The 22,585-nt window shown below is 38.9% G+C and overlaps 1 protein-coding gene across 1 annotated transcript in view; it reads right to left on the reverse strand.

The window, feature by feature from the left end:
- The window catches only part of LOC148365655 (excitatory amino acid transporter 1-like), a 35,741-nt gene extending 14,734 nt beyond the window's left edge, over positions 1-21,007 (reverse strand). The window contains exons 1-3 of the mRNA XM_088336041.1: positions 20,857-21,007; positions 15,574-15,790; positions 8,401-8,538 (exon numbers count right to left, since the gene is read on the reverse strand). Of these exons, the coding sequence (XP_088192167.1) occupies positions 8,401-8,538; positions 15,574-15,754 (319 nt within the window). The 5' untranslated portion in view covers positions 15,755-15,790; positions 20,857-21,007. The remainder of the gene's footprint in view (positions 1-8,400; positions 8,539-15,573; positions 15,791-20,856) is intronic.
- Positions 21,008-22,585: the final 1,578 nt, after the last annotated feature.

Consider the following 22,585-nt stretch of genomic DNA (forward strand, 5'->3'; position numbering starts at 1 on the left):
TGGTTGTGATCCACACAAGCGGGTAAACAACACCTTCAGGAAGGCACCCAGGGAACGATCATATCCACTTTTGTATTTTTAAATGGTGCTCACAGTTTGAGAGGGCGTTAGAGAATCTACCTCGTATGGTGCAAATTCCCAAGCGCTTTATTCAAATTTGTGGGCCAAAAGAAAGCCAGGTTTGACTTTGCATGCGGGGAAATGTCAGTTAACGATTAACACGCCGACCTTGACTGACTTCGTTTGGCCAAATATAAAGTATGTTTTGGAATCTGACGCACGTGACAGGAGCAAAAAGATAACAGCTACTTAAAATACGAAAAAAAACAAAAAGTGCCAGGCTACACAATTTACCACTTTCATTGATCTACTCTTCACACTAATTATTAAACGAGAGCTGGCGTGCTTCAGTGATATCATAAAATAGGTTTAAAATCATTCATCCATCAGTCATCTGCATGCTTATCCTCAATAGGGTCACAGGGGTGCTGGAGCCCATCCAAACTGTTCTCGGGCAGTGGGCAGGGGACACCCTGAACTGGTTGCCAGCCAGTCGCAAGGTTGAATTCAAATCGAAGAAAAAATATTTTGACTGGTTAGAACATTTTATTGAAAATGTTTTTCTTTTTAATATGATAACTAGTGAGGTGTGTGAAAAAAGGAATGAAATTTTGTTTATTCATTTCTTTAAAATGACACTTCGCTTTACCCTTGGGGTTAGAAATAACTAGCTACACTCAAGGTATTTTGACCATGGGAAGTCAACACCTATGCGCTGTTATTATTCTATCATTTCCTTTTTTACTTCGAACCACTTCAAATATTCAGGGGACCTTAGCTCTGTGTACATATATGCTTTTTTATGCCCTCTGATGTGTTTTTCTTTGCTTTTTCTATGATAATATCTCATCAAAACAATCATTGTGAATTTCCCTACGGGGATGAATAAAGTATCTATCTATAACCACGCCATTTACTGTGTGGTTAACTCTTTCTTCCAGTCTGTTTTCAATATCACTCAATTGCCAACTCCTACAAGTGTGTATTTCTGAAGAAAAGGCAAAGAAAATGACGTCATTTCAAAGCATCCCATCCCATTGTGGCCTTCATCGTTATCAACGAACAGTCAAGGTATTCAGTTCCACTTTTTGTCTTGGGTCTGAACATTGTATTACCATAAACATCAATCCATCCATTATCTGCACCGCTTTTCCTCAATAGGGTCACGGGGATGCTGGAGCCCATCCCAGCCATCCTCGGGCAGTGGGCATGGGACACCCTGAACTGGTTGCCAGCCAGTCGCAGGGCACACAAGACAAGCATTCACTCCCTCATTCACACCTAGGGACAATTTGGAACATTCAATTAAGCTGATATGGATGTTTTGGGAATGTGGGAGGAAACCAGAGTGCCCGGAGGAAAGCTCGGGGGAGAACATGCAAACTCCACACAGGAAGGTTCGATCTCATGACCTAAAAACTGTGCTGCCCACTGCGCCGCCCACATTCCTTCCGCATTCCAAAAACGTGCATGCCAGGTTAATTGGCCGGTCCAAATTGTCCCTAGGTGTGAATGAGCGGGTGAGTTGTCCGTCTCTGTGTGCCCTGCAACTGGCTGGCAACCAGTTCAAGGTGTCCCCTGCCCCCTGCCCGAGGATGGGCTCCAGCACCCCCGCGACCCTACTGAGGATAAGCGGTGCAGATAATGGATGGATGGATATAAATTCATTTATTTTGGGAACATCGTGCAAGATGAAACCTTTTCAAAATTGAAATTTGTAGAACTGTTATCAATTTGGAAACTATGCACACGGTGGCCATTTTTGTGGTTAAGTTTCCCCATTACATTGAGTACATCCACACTCCCAAAAATAGATCGACTTCCGTTGTCACTCAGGAGGAATTGAGAGTCCTTGACTGTGCCTCTTTATCCTTTCACTCCTCTCCCGTCTTTTTGCAGACAAGCCTGGGAAAATTTGTTGACTTAAGTCTGCCAGCAGACACTCACGCTCACACACACGCACACACACACAATGATCCTTAACCTGTCGCCAGGGTAACAACATATGCAGCCTCACTAATTTCTTCCACTCAAAAGAGTGAAAGAGGAAAAGTTGCAGGGGATCAAGAAGGCATAGTTTCACAAGTAGTGGGGGGGGGGGTTAGACTACGAATTCAGGCCTTAATTCAGAAAAGGAAAGTTGAAGTTGGGGGCACAAGGACTTGTCCAAAATTTCTGGAACCTGACCACTTTTTCATTGTCCAACAATACACCGACTAATATTACAGTGTAAGATAGGAATACATTTTTTTACCCTCAACATACGGTGCAATTAAGGTGGGGTTGTGATGTCCCTAAGAAGTTAAAAGTAGAATACTTTTTCTGTTAAGAATGTGTCAACAATGCATAGGTTCAAAGAGCATTTTAAATTTGTTTCCACTGCACCTATCGGCTTTGATCTAACTTTTAGTAATGCTGTTCGGGATGTGCAACACGGGAGGAAAGAAGGAAAGGAGGGGGACATTGATTTCATGCTCGTCCCAGTGTCTTTTGTTGGTGTTGCATGGAAATTGTGAAAGTAAGAAAATCTATGTATGTTTCAAGTGGTCCAAACGCCAATCCAAACCCCCAAAAAGATAAAAAAAGAAAAGTTTATTTCAGAAGATCTGAAAAATGCACGTACTTGCAAGCGCCACCAAGGGGGCTTGACAGAGACTGCAATGATGACAAAAGTCAGGGGATGGCGTTGGCATGTAGTAAAATGTCAAATTTCATATGGCATCTTTAGCCCATTAACGTTACTTGAAAATTCACCAAAAATCCCAATCCAAGACATACCCAAAATAAATTGAATGCTGTTCTTGGACTGTTTGGAGAATACCGATGGTTTTGGTCTCTTTTGAAAGGTAACACTCTGAAGTTTTCTACCAATCACTGCAAGTGCTGTTAACATTGAGTAATCGGAGTTGGAACACACAGAACTAGGTTTTTATTCTTGCCTGAATTTCTTTTGCCATCAAATGCCTAAAGATAAAAGTAGCATGGGCATCATAGCCGGAAAACAGGCGAGCTCAACATTGTATTTTACACACTTTTCTACGGGTAGGTCAAGACGTTTTCAAAAGTGGCCACTTGGATACGAGACGTTTACAGCTATTAACAACTCTGCAACTGTTTATTTCACTTGGGCCAATTTTTTTGTAGAAATTTTGAAAGAGATGTAATTTTTCAACTTCTCTTTCCAGAAGTCAATCAATGATTGTACATCCGTAATAATGATACGTAAAAATAAATCATGAGTGGTGTTGCGCATGTTTATTTTAGGCTCTGATTTGAATACACCCCATAAATATGCATACATTTATGTTGGAAATTTTATTGGCAAACCAATGTGTCAATCATCATTTTAATCAGTTACTACTGGCTAAAGGTATTTGGATTTAATAAAGGCGATCTCCCTTTTATCGATACAGGCCCTTATAGGCAATGCGGGCTGTGGACCATGAAGAAATGCCTGTTTTTGGCCGAGAGTTGTGTCAAAGGTTGTAAAGCACCATTTTCTGTGATACTGTATGTCTTGGGCAAGTACAACCTGGTTGCACCCATATTTTCCCCCCCAAAAAGCAATATTTATCTATACTCCAATCAGTAAATTGTACTTGTTTACTTTTCGATGTAGATGTCCTAAACTACGTTTATTTTATATTGCTTACTTACCATATTCTTACGACTGTAAGGCGCAGAATATAAGTACTAAATTTGTTTCAAAATGTGTGGCACACCTTTTCATGCAGTGCTCCTTGTGTGTTAATTATAGCTTATGATTTGATGCCGACCTCACGCTTTTCTTTTCCTGTCCTTCCATGTGCCTGGTGGGTGGCGAAATCAGGGAGAAGGACAAATCGGGATGAGTAGGCTAACAAGTACCCAGGCCTGAAGCATGTCATCATCTGCATTGACCAGCCAGCTGAGATGGGAAGCTGTCATGGACTCTTTGAACAATTGTAAATATTACCTATTTTTTTTTATTGATGATGACTATGTTTTGTGTGTTTGTACCATTATGCAAGTGTACAAGAGAATATGTGCAGAGTACGTGAGCATGCACAAGGATGTGCATATCAGTTTGTGTACAAGTATGTGTGTATCAGTACAAGATTGTAAATGCAAAGTGTGTGTGTATTGTCTGCAGATCATCGTGGAATATGGTATAATCCATGCTTCACCATTAAAGAGTGCTTCATTGCAAATATTAAACCTAACACACATTTAACATGATCTGCAACCATTCCAACTAATGATTGGCATTTTGCTTTTTTGGCTGCTGCCACATGCCTTCGTGCCGGTGTTGAGATGACGCTAGTACTTTTAAATGCTATCTTTCCCATAAGAATGCTGTCTTTTTCTTTTTAGCATGCATTACTTCTCACATACATTTCCATGAAAAACGCAGGGAGATCGCGATAATAAGCCATGTAACTGATGTCATCATCTTGAATAGGCTCCTGATCACTACAACTTGAAGCATCTCTGAAAATAGCGTATTGTGTGCAGAGACAGCGCCGTTTGACAATGGTGCTGATCGCCAACGGCATCTCACTAGTAGTGCCTCATCTGCGCGGGGCTTCACAGCCGATGTGAAAAAATAACAAGCGAACCAAAAGAACTCTGAGCTTGTTGTCATTCCGGGAGGCCTGACTAAGGAAATCAAACTGCTGGATATCGGTGTGAACTGGCTGTTCAAAGAAAGGCTTTGAGCAGTGTGGGAGCGATGGATGACTGATGGAGACCACAGTTTCACTTAGAGTGGAAGGCAGTGCCGGGCGAGTCAGTCCACAATTTGTAAGTATATTGTAGATGATGGGAACGTGTCTGCTTCTACTGCTTTCGCAAAAGCCAGGATCATTATCAAGGACACGAAAATCAACTCTGACAGTGAAGAAAGTGAACCTGGGACGTTTGATGTAGACTTCGCCCAACTGTTCAATTTGGAAACAGGATGAAAACTTTGATGGGTTCAATTGAATAACAATTAGCGGTAAAATGTCTTAATGCTCCATTTTTTGCTTGTTTTATCAGTGTTACTTACCATGCCTATTCATGATTAAAAAAATGTTAGTACTTTATCATCAGTACTTTACAAGGTAAGCAATAAATGGGAAACAAATTGGGTAGTAATTGATTGTTCGCAGTGTATAAATAAATAAAGCACAACCAAACTCAGTTTGCTCTCGCTCTATACGCACACTTGGGTACAAAAGTACAGTACGCCTTATGGTCATAGAAATATGGTACAAGAATACACAGTAAGGGCTTTACCATAAGTTGCTCTGAATTATAAGTCGCACCAGCCCAAAAATGCCTAATTTGAAAGGGAAATCATACTGTATATAAGTGGCAACTGGAGTAATACAGTGGGACCTCGCTACTTCGCGGTTTGATGTTCGCGGATTCAGAGCTTCGCGGTCTGTAATGGTAAAAAAAAATAAAAATAAAAAAAATATTTTTTTATTTTTTTATGAAGGGGCGTCGGATTCTGCGCTTCCGACAGGCCGGCCTCCGCGCGGAGCGCCGGACCCGCTCGGCTTGTCGCGGTGTCGTGTGTATCGCGCCCGTAAGTACCCGCGCCGCGGGTTAGGTACTCGCTCGCGAATAATAAGGATAAGCGGTGCAGATAATGAGATGAGTTTTTTCTTTTTCTTTTTGAAGGGGCGTCGCTACTTCGCAGATTTTCACTTTTTTCGGGTGGTTTTGCTCCCCATTAAACGGGTCTAAAAAATAATAATTTAAATAAATAAATATATATATTTTTTTGTCTTTTTGAAGTGGCATTGCTACTTCGCAGATTTTCAGTTTTTGCGGGTGGTTTTGGTCCCCATTAACCGGGTCTAAAAAAATAATAATTGAAAAATAATAATAAATAAATAAATGTAAAAATATATATATTTTTTTTGAAGGTGCGCCGCTACTTTGCGGATTTTCACTTATCACCGGTGGTTTTGGTCCCCATTAACCGCGATAACCGAGGTCTTACTGTAGTAGCATTTTTGGGGAACATGTGTTTGATAAAATCAAGCATTTTTGCCACAACACGGCAAGGTTAAAATTATCAACAGAGCCCAAGATCGCCCTCTTGCAGTTTAGTGTGAAAATAACATGTGAAATGATATACCTAGTAATAATGTGTCAATAATTTCTCAGATAAGTTTCACTCTAGTATAAGTCACACCCCCGGCCAAACAATGAAAAAAGCTGCGACAGTTCGAAAAATGATATTCAAATAGGAGTAAGAAGTATTAATTGTTCATTATAAGCTAGGAACAACCAAAAATAAGTAATATATATAAAAAAAAACTTAAGGTACTCTCCCATTATTGTGCTTGTACCAGTCATAGTACTAATACGAAGCATACATTTTAGGTGGCAAAATTATCATATTGGCATAATTTCCAAATACTACTTACAGATGGCTGGTGAGGGGGAGTGTGTACCTTACTATAGTCACAGCCATTGAATTTAAATAGCTTCTGGGATCATCCCCATTCACCGAAACCCTTAACTGTAGTATTTGAGAACATTTTGCAAACACTAAATAAAAGAAGCAACCTTATAAATGATGTGGAACTCACTTCTGACCTTAGAACCAAAATCGCCTTATTCTGCGTTTTCTTCATTCAGTTCAATTTTGATAGATAATTGCCTCGCTTTTGGCTTCAAGGACGCTCGCATCTATTTTGACACAAACACCCTTGTTATACAGCGTAATTAGTTCTCTGATTATTAATTAGCATGCTGGTTTAAGATCAGGTAATTGTGTAATTTTGCAATTGTAATCCTGTGCAGTCCTTTGAGACATTTTTGTGATTAAGGGCTATATAAATAAATTTGACTTGACTTGACTAGTTACTTGGCTTTTTCTGCACCACTCACCCCAGCTAACCTCTTTCTGGGCTAGCTTTACTGTGTGAGTAAGACAATGTTGGATGCCTGCTGTGTTACACTGTGGTCATCTGCTACTACTTTGTAGCAGTCTTTTGCAAGAGCACAGTTTTTGGTTACCATGCAAGAATGTGTGCATGGTTTACTTTTTTCATATTTGTACCATGGCAAACAGAATGAAAGAATGAGATGAATCAAGGCTTGCTTTAACCATGGATAGATACCCCGGCTTCTTTTTTGTATTTATTTGTTGTTTAAGTCCCTAAGGAAGGACATTTGTTGGTTTCCTTTTGTTCATTATTTCCGGCAGGAAAAAAACAGAACTTGACCCTGTTGTTGTTGCTGCTGCTTTTTCCCCTTGAATAATCTCAGTGGTCACATGGAATGATATCACATAAGATTGTATATGCAACCTTATGCTTCGCTCGGCTCCATGTGCAGTACTAAGGGGCCAATCTTATCCTCGCGGTAACGACGCAGGAGGCAATTACATCTCTCTGCAGGTGAATAGACCACAATATATAGTTTCTACAAGCCAAAACAATGAGAATCATATCAACACTATGATTGCGCAAAAAAAATCATCACGGGTCTTCTCTCTCAATCAATACTGAGCCAGTCTGATTTGTTATTGGCGCTCTGTGACCTTAAAACACATACTGTAGGTGGAAAAGACACAATCAGGTATATGGACCACTGAAAATTTGAGGTTTTTAAGGTATGTGAATATGTAATAAAAAAAAAAAATCTGTCACTTATGCGTGTACCATTTTAGGAAGCATGTCACGATAAAGGTTTTCAGTATTGTTCACCTTTGAATGACAAGCAACTCTGACACTACATTGCACCAGTTCACATTAAACATTGAGCAAGTCAAATGATGTATTTTATTTTACAGTGTAAACATATACTTAGCATGTTTGGGTGGTACTTGGTTTAAGGCTAAGACAGGTCCAGGAAAATAGACTCCTGCATGTGGCAAATATCTCTTTTTTCAAAACAGGTTCCAGAACAAGCTGACACTACACCACAGCATCTTGGCATTTATTGCTTCTCCATTACAACCGACCTCAATAAATTGAAGCAGGATTTGTGTGGAATCAAATAACTGGAGCAAGCTTTCAAAATCTTTCCAAACACTGTAAGCTCTGAAAAATGTTTACACAAAATACAATTTTACCCTCCACATTGGCAGTAAATTTCTCCTTCATGGGTAGTCTGTGGCTATTTCTATTTTGCTTTTATGCGATGTAGGCTGATGAGAGTTTACATGCTACTTGAATTCGTTCTGGTTTTGCTAATAAATATAGGTAAATACTGTATATTCTTTTATCACTGTTCAATACCTTTATTTGATAAATTCGAGGAGGGGAAATGTTTTCTTGATTTGGGTCGCAGCTTTTACTTAGGTAGACAGTTAAGAACCACTGCTCTCCTTAATGCCCCAAGTGCATGACTGACCGGTAATGAGACTGGACACCAGCAGGGGCAGGACCAACATCTGCAGCATCCTCATCAGAAGCTCACCAGGGAAAGAGAAGAACTTGATGTCCCGGTAAGACATGTTGTAAGGCCGCAGGGAAAATCCCAGGGCAATACCTATGTATATGTTAAAGAAAAAAAAAGTCAATATTTGATTTGAACACAATGTAAGACAGTTATACATATAAGTTGACACATTAGTTTGCAAGTCAGGTAGTGAGAGTAGCATGTTGCACATTTATTGATGCTCGTATCAGAAAAAAGTTTGAAGGTATGAAAACGTTTTTTTTTTACATTTGATGTAGCCCTAGAGTGCTTTTTAGTATGAATGTTTCCTGTTTTTTTATTTTGTTGTAGGATTATTTTCTACTCCATTTACAGCACTTTTTACGCAGAAAATGGTTCCTTTTGAAGTCTTTCAAATTAATTTACCTAAAAAAATTTTAATTGCTGCACTCTCTTTCGGTCTATATACAATGTATGTATGTAAAGTGCTGTAGGAAACAACTCAAGCACAAACCTACACATCAAAAGTGATTTAATTGTATTCAGAAAAACACACAATACAATAAATGTAAAAAAAAATACCACAAATTGTTCTCTTGTCACCCCAGTTTTGAATGTGGGAAATAGTTTCACATCAAGTACAATAAATCTTTGTTTTGTTACATTTTTCATTACCAAATGGTTAAAGGGACTAATCACTACACAAAGGAAGTTTTAAAATGTCACTTTAAAATTTTTATTTTACTCCAAAAATAACGTAAAAAAAAAAAAAATAATGTGGTTAATGGGGATGCTTGTCAGAATACAATATTGTATTGGTGGTACAGCAATTTGCTGAGTTTTCAACCGGTTTTGAGCCATGACACACTTTCTTTTATTTAAAAAGAAATGTTAAAGCACACAGTCTGTCGAAAGGTTTAAACACTGCTGGCACCAATTTAATGTTTTTTTTTTAAACAGTATAAAGCTTTTATTAATGTTTGTGGCTGCAATGCTTAAGGAGGTAATATAGAATAGAATATACCTTTATTGTCATTGTTACAAAATGGGTTAACATATTGTGACAACGAAATTGGGCATGACACTCCAGTTTCACACATTCACAGTGAGGTAAAAAAGCCAAGAAGATAAAGGAACAGAGAAGATAAGCTTATAAAACAAGGAGGATAAGGTTGTAGTTATAATTTACACAATATTCACACAAGAAATGTCGGCATGTAGGATGTTACATACAGTTAGGTATCGTAATACAGTTTGGTATCGTAAGGGTTTGTGCAATTATATTAAAAATAGTCATCATAGTGCAAAAAATAGTCAACATTGTGCAAGGTGAGCAGTAAACATAGTGCAATCAACATGTGCAAGAAACATAGACATGAGTACCATTTTACGTTCGTATGAGGTAGTGTTTTTGCAAGAGTTTTTCAGTTTTTTGTGCGGTGTGTGTTTAGGGTGGTAATGGCTCTGGGGAAGAAGCTGTCCCTGAGTCTGTTTGTTTTGTGTGACCTGTAGCGCTTGCCGGAAGGCAGCAGGTCGAAGAGGTGGTGGCCGGGGTGAGAAAAGTAATTTGTTTATGTTAAAAAAGTTACTGTAATTGCCCCAACGGCCCTAGTGGTTTAGAGATCCAATCAACCAACAGATGTACAGGAACATTGTCGAGTTGGTTCTCATGGACTTGGATAAAAGAAAATTCGTGCGGTCATTTTATTCACTTAACATGGATTTACATGTTCTAGTTTTTGTGATGTACGTCCCTGCAATGCACAACAACTAAAATGGAAACCGAAGATGGTCCTTAGTGGTTGCCTCAAAAAGATGCTGTAATTTGAGCATGCGTGTAGGGTGGGTCCATTCAGAACTTCCTGCAGCGCTTAAGTTCAAAAGGTTATTTCGAAAAGTTCCAATGGAAGCCACAGTGGCCGGGTGAGGTCTTAGTGGGTTGAAGTTTCTATTTATTTCTAAGACAGCTGGTCTTTCCCATGCTACATTGCCAGTCACTGTCACAAAAAGAACTGCTGACGTCCTACCATGACACATTATGATTCAAACAAATACAGTGGTACCTCTTCATACAAGGTTAATTTATTCCAGGATCATGCTTGTAGTCTAAATTGTTCATGTAAAGAGCAGATTTTCGGATCTTGTCTTGCCCATTTGGGCTGTGATCTGGATCGTCTGTCACTGGCATCAGATGACGTCAACGTAGATTGCTAATATTATTGCTGTATTCTACATTGACTGTCTTGCTGTGAGTAAACAGATGCCACGTTGTGTTAATAATGTTTCTTATTGCTTGGTCATACATCCAAATCTTGACTATATTGTATTTCCTATCAAATTTTAATATTTTATTTAGATATCGAATTATGTATTTCTAACTCGGTTTTTAAGGGTTTATCTCAGGGGTGTCAGACTCAATTTACTTGAGGGCTGCCAGATGAGGTTGGGCCGAATCGGGATTTCCACAAGAAAAATTCTGATAAAAATTTGTCACTGTTCTCAAATATATCTTTTAAACAATTGCTACAAAAAAATAAAAATAAAAACATCAACACCTAATATGAAAAGCAATTATTTGTCGTTTGAGGTCTCCTTAAAAAGTCAAATATGTTCTCTATTTCTAGGGATGGTGTAATAATAATAGTCTGTAGTTTGCAATAGTCTGTGATCTATGCAGCCCTTTGAGACTCCTTGTCATTAAGGGCTATACATATAAACATGACTTGACTTAATAAGAAGGACCTGCAATCATAAACACGGGGAGTATTTGGCTGAGGATGACAGGTATGGGGTCGAGAGACAGTTGATAATAAGCACTTGAGGAATGAAATGAAATGAAAGTACACACAAAAATGTTTATAGAATTTTTTGGGGCCTGTAATAGTTTTGTTTTTCAACAAAAATATGAAATCCGGCAATTAAAAAACAAAGAGCCTATCATATGTCAACAAAAGCAAAAGGACGCAACGTGATCGCCACAAAGTTTGTTTTTCAACACAAATATTAAAGTCACGTATTATACAATATGATACTCAAATGTTTTTCCCAAGTAATTTAGGATCTAGTATTGATATCATCTCCGGCTCATCTCTGGAGAGTGGGATGAGCACATATGCACTGAAGAACAACAGCGACCAGATGATGAAGGTGGTGTATCTGAGTCAGATCAGGAGGGTTCTCCTGCTACTAGTAAACATGGAAACCAGTACTATCGGTTTCATGCGGGGGAGAAAACCCCCACCTAAAAAAACAGGTGAAGGGATCCGTGAACCGTGAATAGTTTGCATGCACAAACTGGATTAGCTGATAATGGCATTAATCAGTTATGCGCGGTGAGCGGTTTCAAGCGGTCTTATAGCCCCTGGGACTGCTCGTAAACTGGATTTTCCATCATACAGCGAGCAAGATTTTTGTTTAAAAAAAAAAAAACAATAAATAACCCATATACCAAAATGTTCGTGTTTAGAGGTGCTCGTGTATTGTAATTCTTGATAGCTTGATATACGTTTATTTTAATTCTATTATGTATTTTATTAAGATGTTCACCCTGTCAGACCAGAAACAGACACAGGACCCAATAGCGTTCGTTTTCTCAGTTTTTATTAATAGAGAGGGAGGGCTTGCTTCCACGATTCGATGGTTGACGGACAAGAGGAGCAGGAGATGCGGAAGTGGCACTTCCGTGTCTAGCGAATTACAAGTCGTTAGCCGGGACTGGAGAGCAAGGGCGGTGTCAAGTTCGGAAACGTGGTCAGCAACAGGAGGCAGGCAAGTAACGGGGCGAAAGAGATCGGGGCAGAGTCAGGTCCGGAAACAGGTTGGCAATGAGAATCAGGCAGAAAAAAAACAGGACAGGAACAGAGTCTGACGTAAGAGCTTACCAAGCTGGGAGCAACGGTTCGCATAACGATCTGACAGGGATCTCTTGGAAGTCGAGGGTTTAAAAAGAGTACATCAGCCAATCAGCTGTCCGGGCTGTTGGTGCCAATTAAGCAGTCGCTGGTGCTCTGAATCGGCAATCATGACACACCCATTTTCAATAAATGTTTTATTTTTTGTGTGGGGAGCTTTGATTTGAAGTGACCATTGTTGTTGACAAAAAAAAAACTCCATTTTAATGGTCAAGTCAAGTCATTTTTATTTGTATAGCCCTAAATCACGAAGAGTCTCAAAGGGCTTCACAGATTATTACACTATATTAGTCACTCCTGGAGAAAAAAAGTTGGTTTGCCTATCACAGATAAAGGTTACATTCACAGTTTACTCAAGATCTAAAAAACATTACAACACATGTACACAGAAAGCCATTTATCATTCCCATACCTTTTTTGACTTTTTAATAAGGGATTAAAACTAAACATCAATGTATGCCAAACACTACACACCAACGGTTGTTTTGGGTTCAAAATTAAATATATTATCGCTGCTATTTTAAAGAGACTATATACTTTTTTTTGTCTTTTTCATGAAAGGGATGTTTCCACAAAAAAAGCAGCCGTTCAAAAACTAGAAAAAAAAGCAGTGATCATATGCATTGTTTTGAAAGTTATTCACAAACAAAAAAAATTTATTATCTGTGGAATATGAACTAAGATGCAAAAATCACATATTTAATGCACCTCAGGGCTACATCTTTGCGAGTGTTGACTGAAAATGACATATTATACAACATCATGCATGGACTTGCCCCCCCATATCTTTCACATTTAATTTCCCCCTATGTTCCGGTCCGGAGCCTTCGCTCAGAAAATGCTGGTCCACTCGTGCAGTGATTTTCAACCACTGTGCCACGACACAAGTGTGCCGCGAGAGATCGTCAGGTGTGCCGAGAGAAATTACCCAATGTCACTTTATTATTTTTAATTTATTTTATAAAATTTTATAAAACATTTATGAATTATTTTCTGCAAATATGATGTCATTGTCAAGTGTCTGTGCTGTAAAAACTGGGTGTATTATAAATTATATTGTAATTAAACATACTGTTCAGTGTCATTTTCTAACATTTTTGGTTAGAAGTGTGCCGCAAATTTTTTCCAATTTAAAAAAAACATGCCCTGGCTCAAAAAATGTTGAAAAACACTGGGCTAGTGATCCTAAGAGCCAAGAAGAGATCCACAGGTTCGAGAGCGTTCTCCAATCGTGCCCCGGTGCTGTGGAATGCTCGTCCCCCTGAAATTCGATCTGCAACCTCAGTGGAAATGTTTAAATCTAAGCTTAAAACACACTTCTATTCTATAGCATATGAATAACCTATATTTTATGTTGACAATATATGTGTATTATTTGTTATTGCAACATCCATTGCAGCCTGGTCATCCTTGAAGGGGGATTACCTCATGTGCGGTCCCTTCTCAAGGTTTCTCCATTTTCCTCATGTTGAGGTTTTTGAGTTTTTCCTTGCCCTCGTGTAGGTTTTAGATAAGGTGATGGTGTAATAATAGTCTGTGGAATGCAATCATTTGTGGTCTGTTCAGCCCTTAGAGACTCTTTGTGATTAAGGGCTGTACAAAAAAACGTGACTTGACATTATAATTGCTCTGATAGCTTAGGTAATAACCAGTTATGGCACAGAAGGTGAGGCGTGATTGGTTATTATCCGTGAAACATCAACATGTCAATTTCACTGGAAATGGCCACTCTCAGAGATTATGATTATTAAAAACCCAAAATATGAAAAAAAAAAAAAAAAATTTTATCATCGTGGTAATTGCACTACCTTTAAATCTGTTACTTTTAGAATTCAATATTACTTTTTAAATTCTATGTTACTTTAAATTACCGTATTTTACGCACTATAAGGCGCACCTAAAAGCCTTTATTTTTTTCAAAAGCTGACCATGCGCCTTATAATACAGTGCGCCTTATTTATGGATCAATATTAAATCGCAAACTCTTCAAACTAACTTGCAGCCGCCGACTAGATTTTCCCCCGAACGCCAAGTAGTCCGCGGTGTATGCTGGGATTTGTTTACCGGCGTTTTATTGGCTAACCAATGTGTCAATCATCATTTGAATCGATCACTATTGGCTAAAGTTATTCGGAGGTCAAGGGGCGGATCCTTTTTATCATTTACAGGCTGGCATTGGCTGAAGCGGCAAAACAAAGCCTGCAATTGGCCGAAAAAGATGAATGCGTATAGCACGTGGTTTGACGGCATACAGAAAGCATTTTTCTACTATTCTGTATGTGTAAATATTTTATTCTCCTGGATTTACTACACTCACGGATATAAGAGGACATTGGCTGCACATTATTATGAACACAACGACTTCGGTGAGCTACTCCGGGTTTTATATTGTCCCTGTATCTTGTTTCAGACTGAACTCGATGTTTCTGTGATAAGCGGTGCAGATAATGGATGGAATGGAGTGTCTATTTTTAAATTAAACTCAATTCCAAGTGTTTATTGTCATATGCACAGTAAAGTTGCGAGCGAAAAAGAAAATAGAAACCAAGGAATGTTTGGCATTTCTTGAATCCCAAGACTTTAACCCTCCGAATGATATTTGGAACGATGCATTTGAGTGACATCGTACGGACACCGCATCTGCACGTGTCTACGACACGTATTTGCTTCTTTGCAAGATTTGGGAATGTTAAGGGGGTAATAAGTTTGACTGAATCATCTGACTGTTTTGTCGACGTTCCCATTGTAGCTCCTTATAACCCGGTGCACCTTATCTAAGAACTATTTTTGGGGGGTGCGCCCTATAACCCGTTGCGCCCTATAGTGCAGAAAATACGGTACATGTGTACATGTGCACTATATGGGGCAGATTTGAATAACAAAAAGGGATGACCCACATCATAAAAATATTGTAAATTTCGAAAATAAAGCAGCAGTCAAACAACTTTGAAGTTATTATTTTGGTACAACTTTATAATAATAATATTCATAATAATTAAGTTAAAATGTCTTAATTTTTTGAACAATTGTTTTCTTTCCACATTTCACAAGGGTACTAGAATAAAAAGTAATCAAGAAGTTGCATGTCACATCATTTATTTTCACTTTAAACGACCAATAACTGTACTAAAGTGTTTTGCGGGTTTACCAGATCTAGAATTCACTTGAAGTGTATATTTCCAGTCAATTCATTTTTAAATCGAAGCACTACTAAAACTTGTATGTTTCCACTCACCAATTAGGACTGCCGCCACTGTAAAAATGACAAAAGCATTTCTTATGAAGAACCCCTTCACATCATTCTTGGTGATGTTAGTCACTCTCTTCCTGGCAACTAGTGAACGTGACTGGAGGCTGGCCTGGATTTGCCGCAGGCCTCGTCGCGCACTCTGTGGGTCCTCCCCGTTTATCTGCATTTTTGACGAACTTTCTTGAACCGAGAGACAGGAAACCTTAAAAAAAAAAAAAAGAAAATACACATTATGCTTATGCTGTAAACAGGCTCCTTGTGTAGTATGAAAAATAAGATATTAAAGTTACCAAGACTCAACAAGAGTGAGGAAAATGTTTATTTTTAGTCCCTCAATCACTGGCAGAGGCCCATGAGTTAATGATATTTTGAGCAATTAACGTATCTCCAAGGAACTATATATGACCTACAAGATCATGTCCAAACTATCTATGGCATTGGGGCCATTTGTGACAATTGTTTGGTGCCCCCCAACATATACCAAAGAGAAAATAGAATGAGTTTTTGTTCACTCGACAGCAATCTTAAATATTCCCAAAAATGTTCTCTTCACAGAATGACTACGGTCAAAATTATTATTTGCGTTATTTACTGTAAGAAGCGATCGATCATGCAAATTTTGTTGTTTGAGGTATGACCTAGTTTCAGTTTTGTCACAAAAACGCTGCTGCCAGTCATCGCCGAGGTCCTGATCAACTCTGAAGAACGAGATGACGCTGTACACTGAAAAACAACAGTGACCAGGTGATGAAGGGGCTATATCTGAATCCGATCAGGAGTCTTCACCTGCTACTGGTAACGATAGAAATCAGTATTATCTGATTCATGTAGGGAGCAAAGCTCAAACATCTGCACGGTTGTTCGATATGACATTCTATGTGCAATACTGAATGTCAGATAACACTTGCAGTTTCAAAACATACATATAGACATAGTATTGAGTATTTTGAATAAGACACAGCAAGGTGTCAAAAGCTACAGAGCAAGTGGCTTTGTGCCAGCACAGATGACAGCCAACACATTTGTGAAAGCATGAATGTGGAAAAAAAAAAAGGCTGAGGTATACGAAGCACGACTTTGCGTATCAAGTGCATGATGAGCTATTCAGTGATGCACTTAAAAAGTTGGGAATAGAATCCTTCAAGATTGTTGATGCAGCCACATCAGCCATCAACAAGAGATTTTCCACATCGGAACATGTGGGGAAACAAATTCTGTTTGGACAAGTTTCCCAAGTCTTGAAGACAAAGATCTGGAAGAACAATGTGAGGCACTAGGGACATCGCTGTCCTTTGAAGGGCGCTCAGATTTAGACTGTAAAGAGCTTGTGCAGGAAGTCAAGTTCTTCCCTGAACTGCCATCGAAAAAAAAACATAAGCTGATCACCTTCATAGATGACAAAACTTTTGGACTGCCCTCAGAATTGCACTCATTCTAACAGTCACAGTCCCTCAAGCCGAGAGGAGCTTTTCAAAACTGAAGGTCTTAAAAGTCATACCTGAGGTCGGCCATGTCTCAGAAGCAGCTCACTAACCTTGTTGTCATCAGCATTAATCACGAAACTGGGGAGCATATTGCTTCTGACGATTGGAATTTGCATCAAAAAAGGCAGAAAAGTCTGGTTTTAGTTTGTGTTTTCTTTCCTTTATACATTTTTTCTTTAGCGTGTTTTCAAATGTGTGTGATGGTGCTATTTGATGTATAGCAGGGGTCGGCAACATATGACATGCGTGCCAGCAGTGGCACGCGAGGGGTTAACCAATGGCACGCGAGCGCACAGCAAAATAATAAAGATTTTTTTTAAAGCGCATTTACCTGAAATTTAGACATTTTCAGTTGCGACCCATGTTATTTATTGGCTTTACGTTAGCGCCTCCTCTGCTTCGTGTGTGAGTGTTTGTTTGCGCGGCGCCTCGCAAGGAGAGCTCCGTGTTTTAACGCAGCCAACAAAACACACGCATGTGATAAATGAACGAATCATAACGGCTCCTCGAGCGAAAACATCTCGTTCTTTCCAGCCAGCGTGGACAGATGACTGGGGCTTTGTGCAAAAAATGACCGTGCTGTTTTGTGCATTACGCCTCGAGAGCGTTGTACCTCGCACAGCAAGTGTTCAACGTCATTACGAAACGGAACATAAATTCAAGGCGTGGACATTAAAACACGCAGTGTCCAGGTACGGCAAACAATCACAGACGCTGAAGACCTTTGTCACTGCTAAAAACAACAACACTAAAGCAAGCTATCATTTTGCTCACTGCATAGCAAAGCACAGAAAACCATTTACTGATGGCGAATATTCTAAAGAAGCGTGTGTGTGTTATTTCAAGTTTTGATATCTTCTGCAACAAGATATCATTGATGAATGGTATGGTAGCTGTCCATAGCACTTGTTTTTTCATTGTATTTCATTGTTAATGAAGAATGGTTGATTCTGGTTAATTCTTGTGGCAAAAAGTTGACGTCATGGATGGCTACAAGCCTTTCCACATTCATTTTTTTAGTTGATTGATGAACAAGAATAGTGGAAGATAAATTGGTCAGTTATACCAGTGTTTTTCAACCAGTGTGCCGGGGCACACGAGTGTGCCGTGAGACCTTGTCTCGTGTGTCGCTGGAATTTGCCCAATTTTATCTTTCAAAAGAAATCAGGCCATTATTCAGTATTTTTGCAATCTTCAGACGAGGAGCTGTGATAGTCATACATATCAGTAGGTGGCATTAGATATTTACTATGTCATTTTCAGTCAACACCCGCAAAGATGTAGCCCTGAGGTGCATTAATATACTTTTTATGTACTAATTATCTGCTCTTGAGGTAGCACAGTACATTTAATAACTTAATTTGTTTAACAAAGCGGTTTAAGATTGCACTGTAAAAAATAAAAACATAAAGCACATCATTCTTTTTTATTTTAAGTATTATTTTCTTTATATATACACTAATTATCTGCTTATGAGGTAGTACGGTGAAATATTTGACATAACTTCATTTTCAAACAGCTTAGATGGTGCCTGGAGGGGGTCTTGCCCAGAGAGTAATTTAGTGTTGAACTGCCACTGCATCTCTACTTTACATTTCATGAATGCCTTTCACAAAAATTACACATGTTCATGTTCTAGTAAATTATAAAACAAATGAATGTATTATACTTACTTAAATCTGATTAATTCAATCCAAGAAAACAATGTGTTGTTGCCCAGCCAAAGTTTTGCAAATAGTGAATTTTACACCTGTGTACCAAGTTCATTAACATATTGTTCCATCCAAAATCATTGCGAGTTTGAACAATAGCACCCAATGACTTATTGTTCTGGCACCACTGCGGTTAAAAGGTTAGCGCGTCTGCGGCACAATTTCTGAAGTTTTGCGATCAAATGCAGCTACCAGCCTTCCTGTGCAGTTTGCATGTTCTCCCAGTGCTTGGGTTTTCTCCGGGCACTCAGATTTCATCCCACATTTCAAAAACATGTATGTCAGGTTAATTGGCCGGTCCAAATTGTCCCTACTGTAGATGTGAGTGAGCGAGTGAGTCGTCTGTCTGTGTGTGCCCTGCGACTGGCTGGCAACCAGTTCAGAGTGTCCCCTGATCACTGCACGTAGAAAGCTGGCATGGGCTCCAGCACCCCCGTGACCCTACTGAGGATAAGCGCAGATAATGGATGAAGGTACTTGTTGTTCTCTGGTAAGTGCTATAGGTCCCTTAAAACAAGGACAAACAGGCTCAGACAGTTTGTTCCCAAGGGCCATCGCGACCCTAAACAAGCATGCAAAACTAAAAATGTATCCTTTGCAACTTATTTGGGATTTTTCATCGCATTATCGTTATGATACACTGTTTTTTCATTTCCTTGTTATTATAACCTGGGCCAGTCTCCAAGCCATGGGTTGGGAACCTATGGCTCGTAAGCCATATAGATAGATAGATAGATAGATACTTTATTCATCCCCTAAGGGAAATTCACATATATGGTTCTTTGCATGGTTACATCTGGGTCTGAGATAAAATGGGACTTTGCAATTATTGTCACATGTGAACCTATCTTTGACACGTGCAATGCCAGGACATTTCTGTGTTTTCAAGTGGTTTGGTCCAGTATACATAGGGCACAGTTTCAACCACAGTTTACAGTCAAGGTGTCACACCAACAGACCCTGTTTGGCTGTATGTCTCTGAGGAATCCTTTAAATGGAATCACATTAAACAATTAATATTCATTTAAAAATAAAAACCCACCGAATAAACTGTAAAAAAAAAAAAAAAAAAACTCCAGTAAAGCACCCAAAACAATTTGACTGGGTGAGCGGTAAGATCCCACACACAGGCACTCCTTCTTCCCCTCGCCCAGCGCAGTCTGCACCAAAGGTAAATACGTTGGTATCCTTGTTTGCAGTATTGTGTGACATTTTTACAAATGACCACTGTTTGCACATTGTTTGGAAACCATTTAGGACAAACATGATGGTCAAAATGAGCCTTAATGTGGGAGAGAGACATTTTAATTGGTAAATTTATGTTGAAATGAGACACAGACAGGCTCTGGCACTATTAATATTTCCAATATTTTAGCAAATTATAAAATGTCACAAAGTGGGGGAAAAGTGCTCAAGAATTAGCTTTTAGGTAAAAATAATTTTGCTGTAATGCCTGTTTGAATAAAAAGGGTTACCGACCCCTGCACTCAGCACTACGTTGTTTAAATTTTGTCTTATTTATTCAGACAGTCTTTTATTTTACTCTTTAAGGTCTTTAAATGTTTAGCTTTGAGTACAATGTCTAATCTCGTTGCATACAACGTTAGAGTTTGATATCAATGACTATAAAGACAATTCTATTCTATCAAATGGATGCTGGGGGCTATAATAGGATTTTTTAAATTTTGGTTTCAATGTCCAGTGTAGTAAACTAATTGTACAATAAAATAAAATAAAGCTTTTAACGTCAGGGATTTCGCTTATCACAGGTTCTTCTTGGAACGTTATTGCATCATGTTTTCAAGTCCGAGATAGACAAATGGAACGGATGGGGAACCTTTTCCGATGGGCTATAAAAATCAATCAAAAGTTCGAATAGTAAAAACACGGCTCGAAAAAATAAATGTAAGTAGCACTTAAAAACACATCGAAAGACCGACCACGTGTGACATGGTAAATAAAAAAATACAGAAGAGACATTTCCTCAAATAAACATATCAACCATGTGCTCTCCCATTCACACGTAAGCAACAAAAACAGTTTAGAAAATAACAGATAACTCGCCACAATACCTTGAGACTTGGCCCACTTCCCCTGAGCAAGGCTTTTCGAGCTGTTAGGACGTGGAAATGAGAAGGGGGTTGGGTCGTTTACGGTCAAAACCTCATACGGTCGCTCTGTGCGAGTGAGTGGGTGGAAATAAGGAGTAGAAGATGGGAGGAAAAGGCACAAAACGCCGCAATCCGACTCCAGCAAATCAATGAGGGAGAGAGAAAGAGGGCGGGGCAACACAAGTCAGTCGTTGCCTTGTGGCATGGGTCGCCAAACTACGGCCTGGGGGCTTTATAAGGCCCGACAACGGATTTAATCTGGCCTGCAAGACGAGGATAGGAAAAAAATCTGCGTTTCATCAAACAATGACCTGCAGTTTTGAATAAATCCACTGGATTTGGCCAAAGTCACACGCCACTTCAAAACACACGCATTTTGTTTGTTTGTGGCTTAGTTACAGCACCCAGAAAGCAACATCAATCATTAATTAACAAAAGGGAAAAAATGAACTATTTACCCAAAAGAACGCTATACAATAAAACTATACAATTTTTAAGCATGTGCCCAAAGGGAGTAGGCTGAAGCCAAAGCTTTTTAGGCCCGTTCCCATTTCCACTTTTTCCTTATAGGAAAATATTTTCAAAATCAAAATGAGAAAACGATACCCCACAAAGGAAAATTAAAAACAAATAAATAATATATCCCACCTACAATAGTAGCACTAATGTCTCTTTTAACATATAATACCCAAAGAAACTCGATTTATTCATCTGCTTGAGTATGTTTATCCAAAATACGAAAAGTACGTTATTTTCAATATTGAAGTAAAAGTAGAGACATTTTAAAAGGAATTATCTAAATCATTCCATAAATGAATACCTTCACAAAGGCGTTTCAATGTTGTGTGAGAATACAGGACCTTGATGTGATAGATTTTGCTGAGATGATGAGTGCCTGCTCTGTGAAGAAAACACTGTTTAACTTTTGTTACTATACAATTTCTGTAGATTTGGACTCAAGCTTAATATGTCGTGTGGTCAGCAAATAGAATACATTTTAATTTTGATGATAAATTACACAAGTCATTCATACACAATAAAAACAACAATGGTCCTAACCAATGTTCCCTCTAATTTTCCACGGGTCTGAGCGTTCACACAAAGTCGGTGAGCAACGCTTGAAACAACAGTGAGCAACCATAATCCCAAGTGTGGCAAGATAATTAAGATAATAAGCACAACTTTCTGCAGGTAAATGCAAATGAGAAAAAAATAATTGGCTTATGTTATCTATTTTCCTCATGTATTACTGAGGTATCGGATATTATACTCTTTATCGGCATAGATAAAAAATTTAATACAAAATCAATTAGCTACTTTTCCATTTTTTTTTCCCTACGGCCCGGCCCCTGTGCAAATTTTTTCAAACAAATGCGGCTTGCGGCTCAATAACTTTGCCCACCCCTGCCTTGTGGTGAGGGCGAGGAGAGGAGGGAAGGGTTCGAATGAAAATAAAGGTAGAGGAGTGGCTTAGAGGCCAAGATTATTAGGAAGAATGAGCTTTACTGAGCAGGATAGAAGAGAAAGGAACTTGTTGTTCGCCTCTTGTAAAGCTTTTGTCACGCCTGATAAGTTGAGACTGCAGAATCATGCTGAGAGACAAGAATGTCTCAGAACACTTGCTATCCAATCCGGTTGATTTGAACTTTATTCATGCTTAGTTTCTTTTATACTGTATATAGAGTTATAA

The sequence above is a fragment of the Urocampus carinirostris genome, chromosome 5 (assembly GCF_059441175.1).
Source record: "Urocampus carinirostris isolate Australia breed hairy pipefish chromosome 5, RoL_Ucar_1.0, whole genome shotgun sequence".
In the NCBI taxonomy this organism is placed as follows: domain Eukaryota; kingdom Metazoa; phylum Chordata; class Actinopteri; order Syngnathiformes; family Syngnathidae; genus Urocampus; species Urocampus carinirostris.